This window comes from Eupeodes corollae, chromosome X, assembly GCF_945859685.1.
Source record: "Eupeodes corollae chromosome X, idEupCoro1.1, whole genome shotgun sequence".
NCBI classification, from domain to species: Eukaryota; Metazoa; Arthropoda; class Insecta; order Diptera; family Syrphidae; genus Eupeodes; species Eupeodes corollae.
The window spans coordinates 2,716,430-2,740,117 of NC_079150.1; the positions used below are offsets into that span (position 1 = coordinate 2,716,430).

At 28.8% G+C, this 23,688-nt stretch overlaps 1 protein-coding gene across 12 annotated transcripts in view; it reads right to left on the reverse strand.

Annotated features, from left to right (window-relative positions):
• Positions 1 to 23,688, reverse strand: part of LOC129953302 (protein pangolin, isoforms A/H/I/S) — a 129,635-nt gene that overhangs the window by 101,789 nt on the left and 4,158 nt on the right. For 8 of the 12 annotated variants that reach the window (XM_056066373.1, XM_056066371.1, XM_056066367.1 and 5 more), the window contains 3 exons: positions 12,960 to 13,693; positions 9,717 to 9,765; positions 5,690 to 5,787 (listed from right to left, as the gene is read on the reverse strand). In XM_056066373.1, coding sequence (XP_055922348.1) covers positions 5,690 to 5,787; positions 9,717 to 9,765; positions 12,960 to 13,169 — 357 coding nt within the window. In that variant the 5' untranslated portion in view covers positions 13,170 to 13,693. Of the gene's footprint in view, positions 1 to 5,689; positions 5,788 to 9,716; positions 9,766 to 12,959; positions 13,694 to 22,951; positions 23,043 to 23,688 lie in introns of those variants that run through there. The other 4 variants (XM_056066376.1, XM_056066375.1, XM_056066377.1 and 1 more) reach the window with 2 other exon arrangements.

Sequence of the window (23,688 nt, forward strand, 5' to 3'; positions counted from 1 at the left end):
TGTAACCAAACAATTGTTCTAATAAAATTAATTACTTACTTATTACTACTTACTTACAGTGGTGGCCAAAACTAAAAGAGTGAAATTCTCTTACTACATTTTATCACAAAAGTCTTTATTGTAAGTTAAATCTATTTCCAATTGTTAACGTGAAATTTAATTTAAAAAAAACAAAGTTTATAACCCAAAATATTGATAAAACTTTTTTTAAGAACGTTTCAAATTTTCCCTAGTAATAAGTCAAAAAATCAAGTAAAATTCATAATTTGTATGTAATATTTAAGGGAAATGAGTAAAGGGGTAATCTCAAGACGTCAGTACTCGGTGGGATGGTTTTTGTTCTTAAGAACCACTTCATATCTTCTTGGCATAAAATCATATAGTTTTTGACATGTTTCTATATGTGTTGATTACAATAGTGCCTAAATATTTGTGGTCTTCTTGCAAGATATTCAATTTTTCAAATTCAAAGATTTGTTATGGAGATAAGGATTGACGATTGTGAAGAGCATTCTAAAACTTACACAATCTTTTGTTCAAACCACCTTTTCACGACTTTAACAGTGTGTTTGGGGTCATTATCATCCTAATGGCAGATTATCTTCTGCAAATGAAAGCATAACGTTTTCCAATATCAAGGTAGATGTTGTTCCAAATGGATCATTAATAGCTTTTCTAACTATTTTTCTATCGGAGGTAGGTATGAAGTTTTCTTTTGGCGTCCTCTAGGTCTCAGTTGGTTTTTGTGTTTTATATCGGTCCTTTAATACCCGAGCCAAAACACACTAGGAAAGATGAAGTACATTTGCGCAATAAAATCGTAAGTGTTACCTTCATCTCTAATTTACAAAATCAAACGGCGTTCTTTATCAGAACAATGTTTTCGCATCACATTTTTTTTTAGTTTCAAAACCAAAAACTATTATTTTTTGCTTTGATACATAATTATGGAAATTTTTCAGTGACTCTGGAAAATTTCGACAGCAAATCCAAAAATTGAAAGGTTATTACGATAGAATTTAAAAATTGAACAACAAAATTGATTCACTCTTATTATATTGGCCACCACTGTATATGATTGTAAAGAGATAAGAGCCAAGCATATCGCACACTATTTTAAATTGATTGTCAAAATATTAATCCAACCAATTTTACATTGAATCAGCCCGAGTGTATACTTTTAATTTGACGAATTTGACATTGATATTGATTTGCAAATACTTACAATTATTTAAGCATGAATTATATGTAATCTCTTTTCACTACAAGCTTTATTCAATCACTAAGAACGAAATAAAAAATTGTAAAGATCAATTCTTGCAAAGAAGAAGGTATCTATAATCATTGATATTTTAACTATTTTTTATTTTAAATATTTACAAATATTTTCAACAACTATGGTCCTGAAATTAAGAAAGTAAAATTTTAAGCTCTTAAGGGAATATTACTACCCTTGTTATACAAAGTCACTGTTTAGGTCGAAATTTAAAGAGCTTATTATATTTTGTCGTTGCAGTTTTACATCCCATGAAGTAGGATGTGGGTCTGAAAACGAATATTAAAGCTTAAGGTTCTATCCTCAGCGAAACACTCTTTCTCATTTTATTAATGATCTCCTGTCCACAACACAAATGAGGCAAACCATTTATTATTATGTGGTTTTCAGACATGACCCTATCCAAAACTATTTATTTTGAACAATCCGAAAGGCAATTACTAATCCGATGAAGAAAAGATTCTTGAAAACCGGGAGCAAGCATTTTCGATAAGAGAGCTTGATACCAAACTCTATCAAATGCTTTCCCCAACTTTCCCCAAAACGGTGAAAACTGCTGTACAAATAACCCTATTTACAATACATCCGTTTTTTTCAGCCAAAAATATAAAATATGGTCCGAGTAGATTTAAAAAAAGGGCCAAAAAATAAAAAATTATGAAAAAGTTTAATGTATACCTCAAAAATTATTGTTTAATGTTGAAGTTATCGCATAAAACTTCCTGTTTTGGATAATTTGCTTTTATGCTTACATTGTATAAATATGATTATTCTTGTGTTCTCAACATTTCTCCATTTTTCCATTCTTAGTCTTAAAAAGCCAATAAACCTTCTATTGAAGGACCTTAAACAAGCTTATGAGATTTATCTGCAGCATCGTAACATCTAAGCATACAAATTCATGAATTTGAATCTTTAAAGATTCTGGTTATATTTTTGCTACAATTCCCAAACTACAATAACGTTCAAAATTTGAAACAAATTCCTCAATTAATTTGGATTCTAACCGATGCGATGGACGTGAAGCGACTTCACTTTTTGTGCGATATACGAGTAGTGTGTTTCTTATTATGGACAAAGTGGTGATGTACCTACATACTCGTATACTATTAGGAAAATTTCTTTCAACAACAGCAACAACTTAATAACACATGTAATTATAATAGAAACGCAACGCAGCAGTATAAACCCCCTCAATTATCACCCGTTTAAATTTTCATCACAAACATAAATACCTACCAAGGGGTTGGATTCCGACGATTCTCGCTCGACCCAGACTTTTTCAACGTTTTTTTTTTTTTTTTTTTTGAAACAAATAAATTACAGGGCTTCACTTATTCGCTCGCACATGGGCGGGAATGAGGAGAATACCGGCAATTGAAGAACACAACCGGAACATAATTGTTGTAGTATAATAATTTCAAGTGGTGAACTTGCTGCATTTAAAATCCCTTGCGTGAATAATGTGATTCCCTGGTGAATTTATTTAATTGCACCACCAACTTACTATGTATAAAAAAAAGAATACTCAAAACTACTATACCTACCCATGTCATGGATATTAAACGAGAGAGGGTGTACCATGACATTGGTGCACTATCAGTTACCCTAAGGGTTAGAGAGGACAAGACCGAAAAATTATTTTATATTGTATCTTAAACTGTAACCAAATCATGTTTAGACGAATGGATATGGTTATTTGGCTATCGTAAAAAAGAACCTGCACCTTACGAATTATTTTCCATTCATCTGTCAACACAGAAGTGTTTGTATAGATTTATGTATAATTTTCGTAATAGACCTTGACAAGGCATGTGCCTGAAAAATTTGAGTTTTAGGTGTTGGTGCATATTTTCTAGGGATTATTTTAAATTGGAGTCCTCTTGAAAATAATCTGCCCAGTAAAGTAACGATTCAATAAATTATTACTTTAATATTTTACTCAGTTAAAATTGAGGATTGTGTTTCGCGATAATGTTTTGAAAAGTTCAGTTTACAAGGAACATTTGCTGGATACATGACAAATTAGGAGTCATGAAAGAGTTCCATTCAGAATGTATACGATACGTAATTTATACTGCTTGGAGAGTTTTTTTGTTTTCAAAACACACTATTAAGCACAGGCTTCGTAAAATAACTTGATAGAACAAAAAATGATTTAATAAATGTTCAGATTGCAAAGACCAGCTGTCAATCTTAAAGACAAGTTGGAATGAAAATAGAATTTAAAATTACCAACAATACTTTCGTAATATGATGAAATACATAGTTTGATTTCAAAATATGTATATTTTTGTAAACGAGATTTTAAGTTGAAAACCAATTTTTAACAATTTAAGCAGTATTTTTTTAAGGCTTTTAATCCAGCATGAAATCATTTTAAAGCCAATATCTTTATTTATTCACGAGATATGGAAAATCGAACATCAATTTTTATCAATTTCCCGTACTATTTTTTGAAGATTTTATTTTTCAGGAAAAACTGACACTAGGATTTCTATAAAAAGTTAACTAAATGTTGAAAACATTATGTTCTATAAGAAAAGGTTTGTTACAAGCAAATATTTTCTAAAATTAAAAAGATTTGAGTCGAAAATCAATTTGTACCATCCTTTTAGATCTGTATTTAAAAAAAAATGTCAATTCGATTTTTCTCAAAAATTGCAAAGAATTTGGATATAAAATCATGATTTTTTTCAAAATTATATCAGTTTTGTATCACGTCACATTATATAATAAAAACATTTCGTTCGTGAGATATTTTGGTTTAACCAAAATTTAATTGCTACGGTATAAAAAAAAAACACCCACTCAATTGTTTTGAGAGCCCTTTCTGCATTTTTGTTCGTTTTTATCTGTATAACAAAATTTATTTGAAGTCGATATCCTTATTCGTTCTTAAGATATGGACAACGAAAACAGCTTTCCGAACGTAAGGACTCACAGACAAATCTCTAAAAATCTTTTATTTAGATTTTAGGGACCATGTAACGTTGAGAAATGTCAACATTTTTAATTCGACAAATCGGACCGGATTCAATAACTTCCTATGGGAAATTTATAAGCTTTATCAAATAGATTTCAGCCTTTTTTATTTGACCAATTCAACAAAATTTACCAGATGACGATTGTGAGTCTTATAAGCTTATGGTTTCTAGTTTGTTTTCTGTTGAAAATTAATAAGATCACTGAATTTTGAAAATAAAAACTATACTTGACAGCATAAGACTTTGAAAAATTAGTTTGAAATTTTAAAAATGTGTTTATTTTTCTGAACAAAATACGAATATTATTTTTTTTTGCAAACAAAACGTCGTCGCAGTCCCACTCTAACTAACATTCAAAAGACTTGTGGCTAACCAATAATCTACTATTTCTTTTTGCTTTTGAATATGATGAGAAAATATATTAAAATATTATAACAAATTCTTAATTCTTGCATTTGTTTCATTATTTATTTATTTGTTGTTTTCATCCTTAAAGTGGATGAACTCCACACAGAATACGTGTCAAATAAACAAAGAAAATCCTTCAAGGTTTTCCTTTTATGCTTTACTTTGTTGCCTTAGAAAACCCAAATAAAAAGTACACACTATGATCCGAGCTACCCTAAAAAGAAAAAAAAATACATTCACACATACCTACACATATACAGCCGGAGAAAAAATTTGTGTTTTTTTTATATCACATTTTTTTTATTCATTCAGTATGTACGACGTATTATGATTTTTTTTTCTATTTTTCCTTTCATTTTTTGGCCTTAAGTAGGTATGGATACCAGATATAAAATAAAGCAGCATTAAGGGAATAAGGATCAACTGCTTAAAAGATAAAGTTTGAAAAGATTATTATAGGGGATAACAATAAACACAACAACAACCATAACAACAATCCGATTTGTTTACAATAACAAAGACTGCATGTTATTCCCGGAGGTTCTGAGGGAATTGAATTATTTTTCTTATTAAATTCAAAAATTTTGTAAGTATAACACTTATAAAAAAATAATTTCATATCGTAGGACCTAATAATCATTCAACTCATAGCCCATTGGCTTTTCATCAATTTATGAACTCGCACATAATGTATGATTTCCAATATCCTTAGTAATTTTAATTGAAATTTTCTCCACGAATTTTTTAAACATTTTGTAAATCATTGTTGTATTAACATTAATGAAAGTACGCTCAGTGTCGTCTCACACATATATAATTATGACGAAATGCATTTTGTAAAATTCATTACAATCAATTTAATGACTTTACAAATTTGATGTTATAATTTCTGACAGTTGTAAATGTTACTTTAATTATATAGGCATTTAACCTTTTAACTTTTATAAACCAGTATCCTGAATTTTGAATATTCACATTTATTTATAAATACAGAAAAATTCTAAGAAAATGTACTCACCATTGATACCGGCAGTCCTCCGGCTCCACCATTTGTGTACGAATACGGAGAAACTAGATATCCCATGTTAAAGCTCGAAGCATGCGGTTCAACTTTACCTATAATTTTCAATAAATTAAAACTTTTATTTGTCATATATATTTTTAAAAAAGAACATTTTCTATTTCGTTTTATGTGAAACAATTAAATCAACACACTTTTTTGTTTATTGAAATGGAAAATTGCAAACTTTTAAACAACCTATTTACCAAAATTTAGCAATGTATTAAGGGACTCCAAAATGTTTAACCTTTATTTTCGTTTTACTAACTAGTAAATTATTAACTGCCTTTTAATAAAAAACAAGCATCCAAACATGTTTAAAAAGTGACATTTCGTGAAAATAAACAAAGCAAATACGCTTAAATGGGCCTACTGATTGGAATTCCCAACATGTCTAAAAAGTGACATTTGGTGACGATAAACAAAGGAAATGTGAGAAATCTATCCACTACCCTTATAAGAATAATTGTCACTTAGTTTTAGAAAATTGATAAAAGTGATTTTAACTTAACGAAATTTTCAAGATATATCAAAATATTGAAATCGTTTAAAATAAGGTAAATCTACTTTTAAGCTAAGTAAATTGATCAAAATGGCTTTAACATTTTGTTCTTAATTGTTAAAAATTTTGCGCCACATAACTTTTACCCAAATTTACGTTATTACATAATTATTTTGCGCCAGTGTTTTGATTAACAGTTAATTTGATAGCTCATATTGTATATATACTCTATATTAAAATTCAGTATATTGAAAAGTAATAGGTATTTTTTCAACAAAAAAATAGTGATGTTCTTAACTCAAATAAGTGTATTTAGTTTAAATACACATAATATCAGAAACAAAAAAAGACACATTTTCAACATGCGACCTCCAAATCGATGTGTTAATTTAAATAAAACAAAGACTTTTAAAAATAAACAAGTTTCACAAAAATAGTCATGTACAAACGATTAGTTCAAAAAATGATGATACAAGTTATTGTTTGTATTGTTCTTTTTTTAAATGTTTTGCTATTAGTATTGTTAAAATAAAAATGTTATAACATCCGGATTTAAAAGTTCTTTAGTCTAAAATGCGCAATTTTTTACATTTTTAAATTAATTTCTTACAGATGATGAACAGAATTTTGAAATAAGAATGTCTTATATTTTATAACTAACTAATTAGAATTTTGATTTATTTTATTTTAATATACAAAATTCTAAAAAAAAAACTACCATAAAAATAACACTGATCGACAACGTTTTGGCGACCTTAATTCAAATCCCACTTCAAATTGAATGTACCACGTCAGGTTTTTGAGATATCATTTTTTTTAAATTAGAAAAAAAACACGTATGTATTTAAGGCAACTTTTTTATTAAGTACCTTTTTTTAATAAAATATGTTATAACTATCCAAATTTATAGTCCCTGCCTTCAATATTTAGTTGAAATATTTATACTTTTTCATATAATATTCGATAAAGCTTCAAAAGTTGTCTTACAAAAGTTTTAAAAAAACGCATTTTTTCTAAAATGGTTTTGAACAGAAAAAGCAAACCGGGTTGAAAGTAAGTTTGGTTCTTGTAACGAATCTGTTGTCTTAGCAACTCTATTATATCAAGTTTTTGAAATATTTATATTAAAAAATACTAAATATAGATAATTTTGAAAACGGTTACTTTTAAAACTTGAGCAAATACTTAAAATTAGAGTTTGGATTCGAAACCAGCAATAAAAATCTTCCAAACTTAGAAAGTATAAAATTCAAGGTTTTCTCGAAACTTTAAAGAGATGCAGATAAAGACTCAAAACTAATGAGAATTTCCAAAAACTAAGTAAGATACTAAATTGCTTTCAATTGTATGTAAAAGAGAAAGTTTTGTACATTTCAAAATCAACATACAATTTATTGTTAATTGAAATTTTGAGTCTTAACTTAGATTTAAAACCTGTTTTTGGTTATTTTTTAGCATTTTTAAAGGGACATATTTTAGAAATCTGATGTGATAGGACATATTAAAGCCGAGAATCGAATTTAGTGCATCTTTATCCTTTTAAAAAAGTATTCCTTTGTTTGTGCAACAGAAATAAAACGTAATTTTTTCGATTGTTACGTATTCAAAAATCTAGTCTTTTCTTTTCAAATGTGATAAATGATGCTCATAGACTTTCAAGAACCCTGATCAGAAATTTTGTAGCTTAACATTAGATTTGGAAAAACTCAAATTAGTTCAAAATGTATGATTTCAACAGCTCAAAGTGATTTGGTACCACAACAACATGTCATTGTAACGCACTATCCAAAACATACTCGAATATCTACCTAATAAAAATTGACAATTAACAAAGACAACATTCTCCTCTTTCTACACCATATATAATATGTACTTATGTATCTCTATAAGATATGAAATAACAATACAAATAAAGACAAAAATATGCGATTTCAAAAAATAAATAAATTCAGATTCTACTTTTTTGTTGTTGTATTGCTTATTGTATGTCCATTTTAAGTTGTTGTTGTTTTTGTTAACGACCTAAGAAGGCAAGTTAACAGTTGCCAATTGCAAGAACTCAAAATTGAATTGAAAACAAAGAGAACATCGATTGAAAGAAGGAATCGTAAGCAAAGAATTTTTAATTTGTTTTTTGAAATATAAGTTGAAAAACCTGAATTGTGAAATCGTAGGGCATTCTTGTAAGATCTGCGTGAAAGCGAAAACAAATTTCAAAAAATATAAATTTGACAATGAGCTTTCTTGAAAATTATTAAAATCCAATTTTTTTTAACGCTTAATTTCAAAATGTTAAAAAACATTTTCTGGTAGTTTTATTTTAAGATTTTCAGCCAATTGACAACTATGGTTATGGTAAGGCACTACTAAGGTAAGTCTTGTGTTCAATGTTACGTTCGACGACGGACGCGACGACGACGACGACGATGGGGTTATGAACAATTCACTCACGTACAAAGAAACCAAATGCAATTTACGCATACCTATCTTTTTTTTGCAAAAGTGAAACAAAAACGATAATATAAGTACAATTGGTTACAAACATATCCTTCACCAAGAATTCAGGTAGGGTTCCTTTTCTCCCCTTTAACTTCTTCGTGTTTGTTTTTACTTTCGATATTTTCCTTCGTCTTTTTCTTTGTTCCATACGCAGGTATCGTATACCTTCCTACATCTATCTTTTAGCTGCTTCTCCAAGTCCAAGGTTTGCTTTATCCATTTTAAAATGTTCTTCTTTTTTCCTGTTGTGTGCTTCATGACAGAATATACCTAAACCTACCTACCTATCTAAACTCTGATGCATCCCACAGGAGTTTTTGTATTTATTTATTTTTTTATCTTGGTCTTTTTTTTGTATGTTGCTTGTTTGTCACCGAAGAAGGTACCTTGTTAAGATACAAATATATCTACATATAATTTGATTAAAAAGTAAATATACCTACAGCTACATAGAGATATACAAAATTCCTTATCGTGTTAAAAATATCTACAAAAAAAAAACATATCATGCACATGTTTATAGAATTGTTTATATACATTTTATACCTTATACCTTTAGTAATGATTATGTGACAATAAGAAGGCTAAATAAGGGGTCAATAAAAATGTGAAATCAAATACAAAATTAAATCTTATAACTTATAACTATTCGGGATGAGAATTAAATAAGTCAGATGCAAAACTCACACTTTTCAAGAACATAGATATTTTTTTAAAAATGTTTTTTCTTTAATTTTAAAATTCTCTTTTTGGGTATTTTAAAAAATATGTTTCCGTTATTTCTGGATTTAAGAGTGTTTAAGCTTAACACTGAGGACGGTTTGCATAGCACAATGTGAATAACTCTCTACGAATAAGTGAGAAATAACTGTTTCAACATTATCGAAGCTTGGGTAGAAAATGAACTTTTTTAAGTTTTTATAAACTTGTTGTTAGATGTTTTTATTTTTAAATTAAATATATAAATATAATTTTTGTACTTACTGAAAACAGGACTATGATCCGATCGCGCAGTTACCTTCCCACCCTTTTCCTAAGTTTTTAAATAAAAAAGATAAACACAATTATTAGTAAATTTAATTTTTAAATTTTGTTTTGTTTTTTAAATGAGTACGTCCAGCTAATAGAGGAAGTCAATATTCTGTTTTTTTTTTCTATTTATTATTTATTTATTTAAGTATATTTACTATACTTGAAGTATAATTTTAGGTCTTTCGAAATAGCACTAACATTTTAGAAGTTTTAAAGTTCAAAATACTTGTATGATTTGGATCTTAAATAAAATCAGTTTAAGCTCAATTCATTGTGAAGTCATTAGCAGCCTAACAGTATACTTATTATCAATCTCCTTTTTTCGATATTAATTCATCCGAAATAATTTATTGTTTAAATTCATTTAATTTCCGAAAATAAAATAAAAAACAAACATTTTTATTTTTAATTTATAAATATTAATATTTGAAATTCCGCTTGCCTTTTACTCTATATGGAAAGGTCATCTTAACAACTTCAGAAGTGCAATAGTTCAGAAAATTCCGAAAAATACCGTAAATAATTCCGCTAAAATTTAAAATAAACAAATCTGAGTTGCAAGATTAGCTTAAGAAGCAAAACATTAACTTTTCATTGACAGTTGTACGATGAAAAAATCAATGAATTAATTGAACAAGAAAACAATTCCGTCAATGGTGAAGATTCAGTATATTCCGGAAATAATGTAGAAATTCGGTCAACTTTTTAGGAAAAATTTCAAAACAACAATCATGATTCAAAACATTTTTACTAACCGGGAAGAAAAAGTAATAGTTTGCAACAAGAATTTTGAGAATATACAATATTATATCATTCCTTTTGCCGGTGATGAAGATTTATGTTGTACCGTAAATGACTAGAAAATTTTGAATTGATGATATTTTTTGATTAAAGTCAATCCGAAGTTTGACGAAAACGGATTCTGCTGCCGAATTATGTCTTCCAGTAATATGCAGAATCTCAAACAACTATCACGAAATTAAATTTTGAATTGATTTTAATTTGTTGATAACCTTACAAATGTTCTATACCTTCTAATTAATTAGAAAATTGAAATTGTTTTATTTCCTCAACTACTCAGTTGTCTCGGTGAGAGAACGATCTGCTATCATTTTTAAAACTCTTTTTTTTTTTAATTCTATCCAGAAGTATGTTATTGGGGCTCCAGCCCAAATATGAAAGTTATACTCGAGTTTAGGAAAAAATAAAAGCTTTGTAAATTATAGACAGGTCAGAAGGGGTAGAAAAACTTCTTGCATTGTCAGAGAAAACCTTTACACTTAGCAGAATTTTTGGCGATGTCAAATATGTGATCACTCAACAACAAGTGGTTTGTGATGCACATACATAGGACAGCTATGTAGTTGTTCAATCTCCTTGATGCAAGTAGAATGAAAGGGGGAGGGTTACGCTTTTGCGACAGTAGACAGCATTGAGTTTTTAAAGCATTAAATTCTACACGGCTTTTTGGAATCCCCATGCTGTCAAGATCAGAATTTAATGAGCTTATCATACGCTGCCGTTGGTAGTCCACATCCGAAGAACAAGGATGAGAATCTAAAAACGAATATGAAAAGCAGAGGGTACTGTCATCAGCGAAACAATGTAGTTGGTTAGAAGTTTTAGACAAAAGATCATTTATGAATATAAGGAAGAGAGTCGGAGGTAAAATGGATCCCGGGGCACACCAGTGTTTATTTTGTGTATATCAGATTTGAACCCCTTCCAATACTACTTGAATTGAACGGTTCGACAGTTAATTTCTTACCCAACAAAGAAGGGATCCATCAATACCAAAAGCACGCATTTTCAATAAGAGAACTTGATGCCAAAAATTAAATGCCTTTGAAATATCAAGTGCAATAATCTTACTTTCTCCAAAACGATGTAAAGATTTGTTTCACTGTTCGGTGAGATAAACCATAAGACCACCAGTGGAGCTATTGCACCGAAAGCAATACTGGCGGTCATTAAGAGGTTCCGTTCTTCAAGATATTTCTTTACCTGAAAATTCAAGACCTTGGAAATAAGGGATGTAAGTGCCATTGGACGATAGTAAGAGGGGGAGGAGGATTCACCTTTTTTAGGGACAGGCTGGACAAATGCAGTTTTCCATCTACTCGGAAAGAGGCCAGTAGAATAGGACAGAATTAAGTTTGTAACCATATCTGCGCTGGAATCCACGTCACTATCGAGGGATCACAGTGACCAGTTAAAGTTCCTGAAGAATTCGTTGAGACCGTTCCAGTTGGCTTATATTGCTATACGGTTCTCGTAGGGTTTTTCTCTTTAACTGGGGTTTTTTTGGAATGAGCAATTAGCAGATATGACACAATGGTCTGATGTGCTTAGAGGTGATACTACACTAACCGCATATTCATTAGGATCAGAGGTAAGAAACATGTCTAGAGTGTTGGCGGACTGACCTGCAACGTCAGGAATCCGAGTTGGCGCGTCAACTAACTGAGTTAAATTGTTTAACCATATTGTGGTAGAAGTTGATAGGCAACATCATTCCGTACAAAAACGGCTAGACCATGGTGAGAAAAGAATAAAGGCACTTAGCTATAATCGTTAAGGTTAAAATCCGAGTGGTCAGAGGTTTCACCAACCTGAGTCTCGCTCAGTTCCAAAACAGCTGACCTGTTCAAAACAGTATGAACGTATGCAGCAAGGAAATGTTTCCTAAGCCCACGAATGTTGCTATACTGAACACAAAACTAACCAGCCATCACAATACACAAAACATGAATGAATTTCAAAATTACACATTGTTTCATTTTTGTCCTTAGTTTTGGCACTCCTGAAAACAAAGTAAAAAGATTGGACTAAATTGTTATCAAATTAAGTAATGTGTTTAGGGATTTACAAAGTATGAAATTCACCTCAATAGCGTCAAAATTAACTGTAAAATGAAACGAAATTCGAAATTACACGCGGTTTCATTCGGTACAAAACTTCCAACTTTTGCTTCCAATTTTGTATGGCTTAACGTAAAAAGCCTCTAAAACTAGTAAACAGGCTTCATTGACTCTCATTGCTTTAATACGTTTTTATATTACCATTATGCAAGAATTTTTTACAAACTATAACAAAAAAGACATTTGATAAACTTGCAAAATGGTAATATAAAATTAAAATAAAATGTTAAAAAATAAAATAAAAATGTAATGAGAATAGTATTTATATAATTACTTTAGATGGTTTGAGTAGGTTCCAACTCACCTCGCTCTCCGTCAGATCAATAAGGCTAGACTTCTCTTCAACTAATAGATTTTCCGACGAAATTTTTTCATCCTCTCGATCGCCTTCATCCTTGAAGATTTTCACTTCATCTGTACTGCCCAAATCGTCTCCGGATGAGCCAGCATGGCGAGAATGCGAGCTGTGACTATTATGTGGCATATCTCGGATCGTTTCACTTGTTAAGTAACTTCTTTTTTTTTACAGTGCAGCATAGCATTCGGTCTGACTACTGGCAATATTATTATTTGTATTGATATTTTATTTCCTTTTTGTTTTTGATTTATCTATCACTATTTTTTTGAATTTTTAAATTATTTATATTTAAGGTTACTGCTTACATTCTATTTGTTTGCACTTTTTTTTAAATTAATTTTAGTTGAAAATGTCATTTATTCGATTTTGTTTAATTTATCTTCTATTTTTCTTTTTGATTTAGAAATTACGTGTAACGACGAAAAATGTACGTTGATATATTGTGATAGTTATTTTGTATGATAAAATTTGAAATTAGTGAGACACTTGAGCTGATGTTTTGTTTCTTTGTGTACACCATTTTTTTAATTGTATCACTTTTCTTTTTACGGTTTTTAAATTGAGTAATTAAATTCAGTCATATAATATATATATTTGTTATGTTGGTTTTTGTTAATTTGGTTTGAGAACGGAGTTTGAAATCGTCTTAACTAAAATAAAAAAAATCAAGAAATACGATTTTATGTTTCTGTAGATATGTAGAAGTCAACATTCTTATTTAAAAAAAAAATCACACACAAAAATTAGAAAAGTAAAATTTTGCCTTCATTCGGTTTTTCGTTTTTTCGAGACTATTATATTGGTTTTGTTTATATAACACACAATGTGATTGTCATCAATAAGAAAAGTGCGAAAACTTAAGAATAGTGTGGTGAAATTTGAGCATGCAATATTGCATGTAAGTATGTATGCACAAATAATTGTATATAAAAGGGCCTATAGACTAGATAGGCTAAAGTTTAATATGTTATGTTTGGTATCAAAATTAAGCTAAAGAGTAATACATATCATCTTTTGATTTACAATAATAACTGTGTTTTTTCTTCCATGTGATCCGGATCTGATCATTTATTTATTTTGCGTTAAAACAACAACTGAGCGAAATCCTGCTTTATACATAGGTCTATTTTCGTGATCCAAAACATAGTTTTTCTATTTTACAACAGATTACATTTTGTCTTGTAAGGTTTGGTACTTTAAACAACCCAGTGTTAAAAGTTTAACAATTTAGTAGTTAGGAGACTCCAAAATTTTAAACCTTACTTCTCGTTTGCGAACTAATAAATTGCTTATTTCCTTTTATTAAAAAGAAGAGCATCCGAACATGTCTAAAAAGTTACAGTACAAGTAAAACTAATACGCTGAAACGCACCTATTACTTATAATTCCCAAATGTTGACTGGACCATTAGATCCAGTGCTCTAATAAGAATAACTCTAATATGGATTTAGCAAGGAAACTTGTGCTTTGACAGATCTAGAATAAATTGATTTAATTTGCTCATGGAAAACCATATCGAGATGTTTTATTTTCTTGATCTGATTTGGATTGGATCATTGTGGTAATAAAACGAGGAAATACTTAGTTCTTATTTTTGTCTTTGATTAAATCGCTTTCAACAGCTGATTTTTGATTTTATTATTCGGAATAAAATCGTTTCACTTTTCTTTGTATACATAAACATCTACCAGTTCTGCTCTCAAGCATCTATTCTGATCTAAAATGAATCTGACTACAATGAGGAAACATTTTTTAATGTAATGAATTTTCAACTAACTAATCTGTCAAAAAAACCAATTATTGGTTTCAATGATGCAAATTATGCATCAAAAATTGACTAAAAAAATGCTCCCCCATAAATTCCATCTGTTTTTTTTTAAAGAAATTTGTCGTTTGAATTTTACAAAAGTAAAACACATGTCAGGTTTTTGAGTTTTATTTCAATGATCTTAGAAATGTCTGAGTTCTCAGAAATATAGTACCAATTTCGCACACAATTTTCTGCTTTTAATCCGAGAATGGACATTTTTTGATTCGATGATTTTATTTTTTGATAAAATAGAATTTTTTCTGTTGTACATACAAAAGAATACTTTTTTCAAGAATTAAGATGTCCTAAATTCGAATTTCGCGCCTTAACATATTTCTATCACATCAAGTTTTTAAAATATGCCCCTTAAAAATAACAAAAAACATTCAAAAACAGTGCTTTTAGGGCTAAGTTAAAACTGATTCTGAAAAGTAAAAATCTTTCCATTATAGATACAATTTAAAGCATTTAAGTATAGTTATTTGGTTGGAAATGCTCATTAGTTCTGCGAGTCTTTATTTGAATCTATATGACTATCTCGTTAGTCTTATGCTGAACAGAAAATGTATCTTGTATTCTATATTGCCCAACAAAAAAAAATATCCATGAAGAACAAAAACAGCTTCAACTTATAAAGTGTAGATATATGTAGGTATCGAGATGTATAACTACACTGGTGCAAACAATTATTGATCAATTCAACACATTTTGACAGACTGGTCAATAAGTGCGTTTAGAGAACTGAGATTGAAGTCGAAAGATAATTTGAGCTTTATAAATATTTCATTTAATATGACCTATAATTCTTGAAACACCAAGATTCGTCTAAATGGTTTGTTTAATCAAAACATAATTGGCCCTTGTCTAAATTTTGAACTTCGGTTCTGATGAGAAAAGTTAACTTGTAACATTTAAATTTTTTACAAAAGTTCTAAAACCATAACACAGATATTATTATAGTTGTTTTTGGAAAACTTATTTAGCTAAAGCAAATTTTGATTATATTTACATAGGAGAATAGCTCTTTCTTGATCAAATAGATAAGTCATTTGCACCAAATAGATTGAAATATACCTAATCTTAGCCTATTATAGAATATTATTAACCAAATGCTGTATTGCTAGGTGGATTCTGCATAAATGCAGCGAATTCCTATTAGAAATGAAACTTTTAGTGTGCACTTACATACCATGAAGATATTCTAAAACAATGTTAAAATCCTGATAGCTTAATGAAAATTAACAAGAAAAAATAAATTATCACGAAGAATTTTAATATTAAATTACCAAAATAAGAGTAAGGTCCTTGAATATTTTAACGTTTTACTAATGTTTGAGAAATAAGTAAGAAAACAAGATCCACTGAATATCGTCCCCTTTATCGACTTTATATGACCAACTAACTTAATAATGTTTTAAAGTAAAATTAAATATTTTTGACAATAATACTTTAAAACACAAAACGCTAAGCTTAAAGCTTTAAAATAGAAGTAGAACATTTAACATACCACCCCAAACCTACTCATATGTTCTATCCTATACAAGAAATTCTATCTAAGATTCAACAAAAAAAAATCAGTCCTGACACATTATCGGCTCTTGCGTTTTTTTGCACATAAAACTTTACAAAAAAAAAAAACTAAATTGGTCGTCATAATTTATAATGCTAGTGTGGTTCACGGACCAATGAGTGAAAGTAGGATGGACATAAGTGGCACCTTGTTAAGGTTAAGTCCAAAAACTGTCCGACACGAAGAAGTTATACTTCTACTGTTTTTTTATCATTTTTTATTTTATTTTCCACACTTTTCACCTCCTTATGCTCTTTCCGTTTAAAGTATTTCTTTCTTTTTATTTTTCATGGTGCTTTGAGATCTTTTCGAGATCTCCTGCTATCGTCATCGCCATCCTCATCCTCATCATCATCACGCATCACCAGCATCTTTAATTTTTGTTGCTGTGCTTGGGTATATGTGTATGTGCAATAAAACGACGACGATCTTAATGCATTATCATAATCGTCGAATCATCTCGCACGCGCATCAAGGAACGAAAGCTAGTAGCACATTTTAGCACACACATTCCGTCAAACAAAAATAAAGGTGTGGGTCTTTGACAGAAGTAAAAATCCAGTTTGCATGTACATATTTTTTTGAATGATGATGAGTTTGATATTTACATGAGTTCTGAACTAATTTCCTACAAATGGCCTTATTTCCTTCGATTTTTCCAGAACGGTTTTAAAGAGAATAGTTCGAAAATGTTTGGTTACAATTCTGTTTAGTATGATTTTAAATACATTTATTAATAGTCATTGATTTAAAAGGAAAAGCGATCGTGAAAAATGTGTCCTGATTTAAATTACATTTTCCATTAAGCACATTGTGGGCTAGAGTTGATCCTTGAAAGCAAAACTGAAAGATTGTAAAAATCAAAATAAGCTATTCTTGAAAACTGCTGATAATTAAAATTGGCGCCTAACGACTGTATTTCTGTTAAGTTTTTTCTTTTACGGTCTCACATAGAAGCTTAAGATTTTAAATGTAGGCCGAACACAGTAATTAATCAAACGAGAAAATGTGCTTTTTAACCCTTTAGGGGCGAGTAGCAACAGGTATCATTGGTTTCCATCATTAAGTCCAATAATTGCAATTTTCTAGTTAGAATCCACCCAAAATTAAAACAAAAATCAAAGGAACTGTAACAAAAAAGAATCAGCTATTCAGGATATTATTTCTGGCAGAAAAATAGACAAATGCATTTTTAGCGCAGAAAACAATTGTGCAATTCTATTTATATTATTACACAACTCTTCGTGTGATTTCCAATCGATCAGTTTAAATTTTGTTTTTCGAGTCAAAAGGAAATAGTAAAATACACTGCTCGACGAGGTTTTCTTATTGGATTAAAATTGCACTTTTTCAATGGGTTTTGGTGGCCTTAATTCAAATACGACTTCAAAATGTATTTATTACGTCTGGATTTTGAAATATCATAATTTAAAATTTAAAAAAACCAGTATATAAGGCTTTTTGAGGCTATCTAAATTTATGAAGTAGCTTTTTTTCAATAAAATCCGTAATGGTTTTTCAATTCTATAATCCTTTTCTTCAAAATTCATTTGAAATATTTTTATTATTTCATATAATATTCGAAAAAACTTCAAAATTTGTTTAATTTCACCTGTCTTACAAAAATCTAAAAGAAATTCTAAACCATTTGTTCGAAAACGGTTTTAAACAGTTTTGTTCTTGTAACGAATTTGTTGTCTAAACAATTCTTTTATTTTATATTTAAAATAGATTAAAAAATATGTACACAAAATAATGTGAAAACAGTTATTTTTATAACTTGAGAAAATAGTTAAAATTAAAGTTTGGATTCAAAATCAGCATTCCAAAATTATGAAAGCTTCAAATTCAATTTTTACTCGAAACTTCATATAGACTCAAATAAAGACTCATAACTAATGAGAGATAACTAATGAAAAATAAAAGGCTTTAAATTGTGTCTAAAAGAGAAAAATGTGTATTTTTTAAAATCATCATACAATTTATTGTAGAGAAATATTTTGAGTTTTAACTTAGGCTTAAAAACCCCGTTTTTGGTTGTTTTTAGCATTTTTAAAGGGGCATAATTCAAAATCCTAATATGATAAAATAATTGAATGGCGAGACTCGAATTGGGCACATATTATTTCTTCCAAAAAGTATTTTTTTATTTGTGCAACAGATAACTATTCAAACATTTGTTCGGATTGTTTTCATTGATAGCTTCAACTGATGATACGTAATACCACAATTAGAAGTAGTGTCTCAAAAATTCGAACTTAAATATTTAATTGATCAATTTTCTTTTATTCTTATTAAATAAATGTCAAAGAAATATAGTTACTAAATACAAATTTTGACAATTTAACTATGTTTACCTACTAATACTTCCCTCACCTAGAATACCAAAGCTTACTTATCTTTCCCAAATCGGGATAAATTACGATCGATATAATTTTTATATCTATTTTTCTACTTCTCCATTTTACAGTTCGAAAACCCATACAGCTACAGGAAATTCTCATTAATAATAATCATATAAACTAACAAAATACTGCATGTATATTGTATAAAAACTTTTTTTTTCAAAAACAATGAAAGAAAAATCGAGCAGGCAGTAAGTTTCTTTTTGTTAACTTAATGAAATAAACGATCCTACGCCAAACATTCCCATCTTATCAGCATATCAATTACAAATAACCTTATCAATTTTTCTCAACACTCTTTAAGCACACGTAAAAGAAAAAAAAACAACGAGAAATATGTTCAACACGGAGCAGCAATAAAATAAAGGAAAAAAAAAAAGAAAAACAACAACTATTATCAACAAATAAGAAAAGTTTAAAAAAAAAAATTAAAAAAAGTATACAAACAGTGCACAATCAAACGTACGCAAATAGACTTCAATCGTGCCGCTTTCTTTAATATAAAGCTCACCTCTGTCATGGAGGTGGTTCCACATATACATTTATTGTTGATTTTAACAAACTTGTGCACATCCGTTTAAAAGTTTAAATCAAGTCTGATCTGATTTTGAAACGCAGCACCTTCGCAATAAGACGTTTAAAACGCCATTATTTGTTTGATAGGTTATGCATGGTTTGAGCTTCTATCAATTATTTAGCATGAGGAAGCGATAAGGACCTCACTAACTATTAGGTGATCTAAAATTTTAAACCATTGATCCAGCTGGGAGTTTATTTGGAAAATAAATTTTGATCTTTTACTATTTTTGAACTGAACAAACCAATAAAACTAATATAGTGGAAATTATTTGGAATTGATTGAATCGCGTTCAAAATTTACATTAATAATTTTCTGTTTTGAAAGAAAATATATCTCTCAAAATTATCGGACCTTAAACAAGTATAATGCGCATCCCCGTTGTAAATGAAATAACAAGTCTTCATTTTTGTCACTTTTTCCATTCGTATCTCAGGAACAAATTTCATGAGAATCAAATAGTTAGGCTTCTTAAACTTTCCAATAATTTTTTTTTTAAATCACAATTGGTTAACGTATTATGGGGGGATCAATAGAAATTATTCCATTATTTTTCTTGTTTGTTTTTAAAAAAATAGAGGTAGGCATTTAGGTATGATTTCGTCTTAATATAATAGAACGATACAGAATATAAAAGAAAAAAAAAGGTATAAGTATAGTCTACAAACTAAACAACCCTATAAAATAAAGGACAACTACCTTTAACCGGCCAAACACTACCTGCGTTATTGGTTTTCTTAGACCGATATTCCTGGTACTGGAGTTTGTTTTGTTTTTCTTGTTTTATTTTTTCTTCAAATTAATTTTCTTTTTTTCCGTGTCTATTAATGTTGATATTTATCTTAACATCTTGAAAATCATAAATCAGAAGTATTTTGTTTTGCATTTTTTTTTGTTGTCCTTTCTTTACCCAAAATATCCATCTCATCCCTTAATGATTTTTCAATGTAGGTATATTATAAACAGGCATTTAACAACCTTTTCTTAGATTTATATCTTCAAGGAATACGCGTTTTTAAAACAATAGAATGTTATAGTCCAGGATAGTAGGAGGTAAAGTGAATTAAAATTTTTTTTTTTCTATCCAAGTGATACTAGGGTATCGAAAAAAATATATTGCATAGTCATCTAAATTTGTTATACTAGAAGAAAAATGTGAAAGAAAATATAAATTGTGGTGGTGGCACGATTTCTACTCAGGTTAGATTATATTAATATGTTTTCACATTTACAAAAAAAATTAAATTTAAGTTCAGTAAGCATAGGATTAGGTCTGGAACCCAGGATTCAATTTGTTCAAGAAACAGAAAAGGAGTAGTATTCCACATAATTCACCCAAAAACGAAACTTTCAACGCAACGGAAGCTTACCGATCGAGGTAAACTAACAACTAAGTACAATCATTTTATGCAAATTTTCTGAATCAATAAAAAATTATAACAAATGTTTTAAAATTTCCTCAATCTATCTATACTTGATTGGGAGCTCCCTCATGTAAGCGGTTGAATAAATAAATATGCACAATATGACGAATAATTCATTCATAATATAATTTTTGAATTTGTAGTTCAAAAACCTACATTTTTTAAATTATAATTTTTGGGGTAATTTAAAAAACTTTAAGCCCAAATTATTTGTCCACATATTATATATATAAAACTATGCAAGTGCTGATTATATACATTTTTTAATAAAAGATACCTGAAATCCTTCAACATTTTATCAGAAACCATTGATCTGCCTTAGTTTTGTTATTTCACAATGATATTTTTGAAAAATTATAAAATACGACTTTAAAAGACTGGAGTGCAAGGTTGCATTTCGTGATACTATTAATTTGCTCAACTGTTGGCTCTTCATAGCGGTAAATTTAACGTAGAATTAGTTTTCTGATGAATAATAACATCTAAAAATATATCTAATCAAATCAAAGCACAATCAGCAAGAATTGAATGTCAATACCACCAATGTTATAAAGTTTGTGTAGAAATTCAAACCATTCCAAAGCAACATACATTCTCAAACATACTTTATTTTAAAATGTATAGCAACATAATGTCCTTAAATTAATTTATTCTAAGCATTCATCACCAACATAACGTATCTTCATGTTTTAAAAAGTCTGTGCTTGTGTTTCAATTTTATACAGACTTTTTTTTAAGCTATTTAAATAAATCAAAAACATTGTTACATACTTTACAGCACTCGTCTATATAGGTTCTCATTTATGTGTAGAAATCATTAAAAAATACATGCATTAAGTTATTTAAAAACAAAATCAAGAGTTTACAATTTTCATAATGATAAAATTAGTTCAAAAGGGTAAGGAAAATATAATAATAAATTTCAAACAAATATTGGATACACTCGAAACAAAAGGAGTAGGAAATTTGAAGAAAGAGTTATGTTTTTTTAGATACTACTGAAAACGAGGAAACAATGATCTTAAAATATGCTACTACTATTAAGTTACTACTGAAAGCCCTAAGCTATTACGTCGCTGAGTATTGCAATAGACCTATTAAAGCTTAATGTATTTGTGTTAACTTGTTAAAGCAAACGAGATTTAAAAAGGTATTTGAATCTAAAGTCAGCAATTAAAGTTTAAATGAGACAATTCATCCCGATTGTGAATTTGTTTCTATAAGGTTCATAAAACATAAAATAAGTGTGTGCCTAAACCATAACTTGTCAGCACTAACATTTAATTTTAAATAAGCCGGCTGATAGGCTGAGTAAATGCCACCTGAGTTCAAAACCTAATTTGATTGATCACGATACCACAAACAAAAATATGTGTTTATGAATATTCTATATAAAAGTATCTTCTGTTCAATTAAAATTAATAACACGCATTAAATAAATACAATAATTTTCATACAATTAATTTCTCATTGTTTTATTTTAATTGAAAATGACAAAATTTTGCAATTTTGTGTAAATCGTGTAAATAAGCCTATCGACAATCGTTTATCCAAAAGGTGGTTCATCGTTGAAACAATTAATGGTAAATATCTCCAACTTATTATTTGGGTTAAACCAACCGAACCGACCGTTGAAAAACAAATTCCGACGCGACGGTATATTCGCGATTAATTACAAATACTTAATACAGATATAATTATTGACACTCCTGGAACTTTATATGGATCAGTCAAAAAACAAACAATGTAGATAAAGAACGGATATATGTATATGTATGTATGTGCAGTGAATTAAACTGCTTAGTTTTGGTGCTAAACGGTGAAGGATAAGATAAGGTAGGTAAGGATAAGGATACACAATACATAGGATCTAAAATTTTCAATTACATTTTTTCTATTACACTTTTTGAACCAAAAAATATTATGTACAAAATATGTCATCAAACAAGTACAAGTAAAAATGGAAATCTTTTTGTTGACAAATTGTCGAACACAGAATTATTTAATTCAAAATGTTTTTACCATACTAAATATATATAATTCCAAATTTATAATAACTAAATATTTTTTTAACTACAAAAAATACAAACGTAGTTTGATTTTTGGTTTACTTAATACATACCTATAATTTTATTCAGGTTTAAATTTTAATAACTTTTCTAAAAAAAAACGTTTCAACTTTATTTTTGTTTAAATAGTGATAATAATAATCTCTCAAAAATCTATTGTCATTTTAGAGTTTTCTAAGCCGTTGTAATTTGAGAAGTTTTTTAAATAATGTATTTAATTAGATACTTTACAAAATAAAAGTTCTAAATGTCTAATTAACTTAATATACAAATACAAAGTACTTGACCGTTTAAGTCTTGGGAGTTTTAATCGGTGCTAAAGTTCAATAAAGTTTATACCGATTTTAATTTGTTTGCCAAATTTAACATTATGTGTTCCAATAGAAGTACAAAAAAAAATCACAAAGAATTTCCTCTTCAACTCAAGATAATCTCGTGCTAATTCTAAGAAATTGTATTCAAAAGAGGATGTTTTCCTTTTAATTTTGTGCGAAATTAAACCACCAAAACAAAAACTATATGAATTTAAGCTTCCAGAACAAAAAATAACGTTTTTAACCTTCTCTTAGATAGGTATATATTTACATTGGTTTCATATCATATAACATTTCTAATTGTAATCGAGCATTTAAGTTGCATTTTTTGTTTAAACAAAAATAAATATTTATTGTTAATTAAAGATATTCCAATGAATAAATGTTGATTGATGACACTGTAGCAGTAGTTTTAAAAAATGATGTCTCCACCAACAGTTGCATACTTTACTACAAGTGTAAAAACTATTATTTCT